At 43.9% G+C, this 3,494-nt stretch overlaps 1 protein-coding gene across 1 annotated transcript; it reads left to right on the forward strand.

The window, feature by feature from the left end:
- Nucleotides 1–247: 247 nt before the first annotated feature.
- On the forward strand, nucleotides 248–2,059 carry LOC148847560 (putative aspartyl protease At4g16563). Its single transcript, XM_088949112.1, has one exon. It carries the CDS (start codon nucleotides 481–483, stop codon nucleotides 1,921–1,923), a length of 1,443 nt encoding a protein of 480 aa, XP_088805238.1. The 5' UTR covers nucleotides 248–480; the 3' UTR covers nucleotides 1,924–2,059.
- Nucleotides 2,060–3,494: the final 1,435 nt, after the last annotated feature.

Below are 3,494 nucleotides of genomic sequence, written 5' to 3' on the forward strand. Positions count from 1 at the left end.
CAGACCCGTGTACCTGTCCATGTAACTTATCCAACTGTCCAAATATAAAACAAAGAGAACACAGCTGTTACGACTTACAGAAGTTTCTTGTTGTCTTTCGGCCCACATTTTCATGACCCGACCCATTTAATAGTGGAGTCAGGGGTGGACCTCCATACTCTCAGTGGATGGACAACTGGCAAAGTTGTGGGCCCCCATGTGGGTTTCTGACTTTCTGGTTAAGTGTGCCTGGGCAGAAGCCTCTTGCATTGCCCCGGTTACCTTCCAAGCAAAACCCGAATACATGACCATAGATTTTATGCAAACCTGTGCACATGTCCATAGACTGATGATAAGACTCACTTCTGCTCAGACACACAAAAAAAGGGGCAATTCTGCTATTTCCGGCATGCGGTGTCTTTATTTATATTATCGTCGATTCATCCGCGTCTGAACTCGATTCTCCAGCAATACAAAACAAAATGAGCACTTGAGCAGCTAATGCTCTTACGCTCACTTCTTCGAATGAGTTACAGAAAAATTATGGCTTCTTCATCCTCATCTTTCTTCTTTTTTCTCCTTTCTCTGCTCTCTTTCTTCTCCTTCATTTGTTCATTACCAGATGTCAAAACCACCACCATTACAATCCCTCTCTCACGATTCAAGAACAACCCATCTCCAGATCCATTGCACAAGCTCATCCATCTCGTTTCTGCCTCTTTAACCAGAGCCAAACATATAAAAAATCCACCAGAAAGCCATCCCACCAAAACCCCTCTTTTCCCCCGCAGCTATGGAGGCTACTCCATTCCGCTCAGCTTCGGCACTCCTCCTCAGACAATCCCCTTTATCATGGACACAGGTAGTGATCTTGTCTGGTTCCCCTGTACCCATCGCTATATCTGCAAGAACTGTACTTTCCCGAACCAGAACCTCACAACTGACCCAATTTTCATCCCTAAAGCATCCTCCACGGCGAAGATTGTAGGCTGTAGAAACCCGAAATGTGGTTGGATTCACGACCCAGACGCTCAATCCAGATGCATGGACTGTGACCCCAATTCGAGTAACTGCACACAGATCTGTCCGCCTTACGCTATTGTCTACGGTTCGGGTTCAACGGCCGGGCTTCTCCTCTCTGAAACACTCGATTTTCCTGAGATAAAGATACCCAATTTTGTCGTCGGATGTTCACTTTTTTCCTCCCGCCAACCCTCCGGAATCGCCGGCTTCGGCCGTGGGTCACCCTCGTTACCTTCCCAGCTCGGTCTAAAGAGATTCTCTTACTGTCTCGTCTCTCACCGTTTCGACGACACCACCGAAAGCACCTCGCTTAATCTGTACGGTGGGTCATATTCCGGCGACCATAAGACCAAGGGCCTCAGCTACACCCCGTTTCTGAAAAACCCAGCCACCGGGAGACACGCATTCTCCGTCTACTACTACATCGGCCTTCGAAAAATCACCGTCGGCGGCAAACGTGTCAAAATCCCGTACCACTATCTAGCCATGGGTTCGGATGGCAACGGAGGAGCAATAATAGATTCCGGCTCGACGTTCACGTTCATGGAGAAGCGGGTGTTCGACCTGGTCGCACGTGAATTCGAGAACCAGGTATCGCATTACAGCAGAGCTTCGGATGTGGAAACCATTACCGGGTTGCGCCCCTGTTTCAACGTATCGGACGAGAAGACATTGTCGTTGCCGGAGCTGGTCTTCCACTTCAAGGGAGGTGCGAAGATGGCTCTACCGTTGCCGAATTACTACTCCATCTTCAGTGCCGACGGCGTGGTTTGCTTGACCATCGTGACGGACGGCGTTATCCCCGATACGGATGTATCGGGTGGACCATCGATCATATTAGGAAACTACCAACAGCAGAATTTCTACGTTGAGTACGATTTGGAGAACGATAGATTAGGGTTTCGGGAACAGATTTGCTGAGTATCGGACGATGCCGGCTATGGCTGGATCCCGATAACGTTACGTTACGTCATTTTATTTTATCTGAACTAATCTGATACAGGTATTGTAACTATTAATTTTTTAATTGAATAAGGATTGTTACGTTGGATTCTAATGTGACGGTTGAGAGCTCGTGCTTAGGTAGACACATGTGCTTTCGTGATACCGTAAGGAAATTAATGGGCGGCTTGGCGCATGGCGCTTTTTCCCGTAAAAGGAGGTTGTGACTTGAGAGTGTGAACTGTCCAAAATGTGAATTGCCTGATCCAACGGTTTTGGGTTTCCTTCGGTGGGATAAATGGTAGTCACTGAGTGCACAGAAACATTCCCCATGTTGAGAAGCGTTGGCGTCAGGACTTCAAGTGGACATGGCCCATCATGGATTAGGTCCATTACAGATACAACGCATTGTACGTCTGTATGTATGTATATGTATGTAGAGGTTGAATTATTGATCCTCTGGCTATTTTCAATAACTACCGACCATACGATGAGAATTATAGAGATTGGCTCTCTCTCTCTTTCTCTCTCTCACTATGGATAAGGGTTTTGTAATGGTACCAAGTGGGGTATTTGTTCTATCACATGATGGCATTATGTGGGCTATCAAGAACCAACAGGGCCATGAGGGGGACGCTGTCTGCACTTGGCCATGAATTGTTCACTTTCACAAGTGGCCAACAAAAAGATTTGCCAAGTGGTTGTCTGAATTCTTATTTCTTACTTAAAAGGCTTTAAAATGATAGTTTAAGGAATTTTCTTGCCTTATAATGATACCATAGGAGTGAATAAAAGACTATGGTTAGATAGAATATTAGTTTATTAAGACTTTCACCAAAAGTTTTGCACAAATCATTTACAGGACAATAATCAAACCATTAAAATCAAAGAAACTCCAAATTTGCGCAATGTATCCCGCAGATTGGTTCGGGTTGAGGTCAACTGTAAGAATGTGTTAAAACTTCATTCTTGAGTTCTTGACCCAAACCTAACCCCCCACTGTTCAACCCCGAAAACCTCATCTGACATTATTTGATTGTTTTGGATTTAGATGATTCATTTACATAATTGGATTATACTTGTATTTTCGAATTTAAGCGTTTAATAATTGAATCGGATTCAAATGTTGTTGAGTAAAACGAATTATTGGTGGGTCAGTTGGTAGGATTTTTGACTCATGGCAGAAGAGGTCGGAGATATATATATGAAAATGATATATAGACGTCTTGTTATAGACTTAGTAATATGATTGACATTTTTCAACCCGATCTTCAACAGAACCAAACCCAACCTTAATGATTTTTGAGGTTAAGTTTCACCCCTGCAATTGACATTCTTAAGACTAATCTTCTTTTTGCAGTTAAATGCCAAATGCAGCCTAATAACCCCCTCCTTAATTTTAATCTCACGGGGATGAGCTCTTTTGCACAAATGTTCTGTGTCTTTAAGCTATAACACTAGTGTTGTTGGTGTGATTCCTCGTATTTTTGCAAAGCACAACAAATAGACAGGTGGCGTAACCTTATATACACTTGGAAAGGCATTATATA

The sequence above is a fragment of the Nelumbo lutea genome, chromosome 6 (genome assembly GCF_056320005.1).
Source record: "Nelumbo lutea isolate HS-2025 chromosome 6, American lotus-T2T, whole genome shotgun sequence".
NCBI lineage: Eukaryota > Viridiplantae > Streptophyta > Magnoliopsida > Proteales > Nelumbonaceae > Nelumbo > Nelumbo lutea.

Coding starts and splice junctions, on each gene's coding strand:
- LOC148847560 (XM_088949112.1), top strand. CDS start 481: ATGCTCTTACGCTCACTTCTTCGAATGAGTTACAGAAAAATTATGGCT.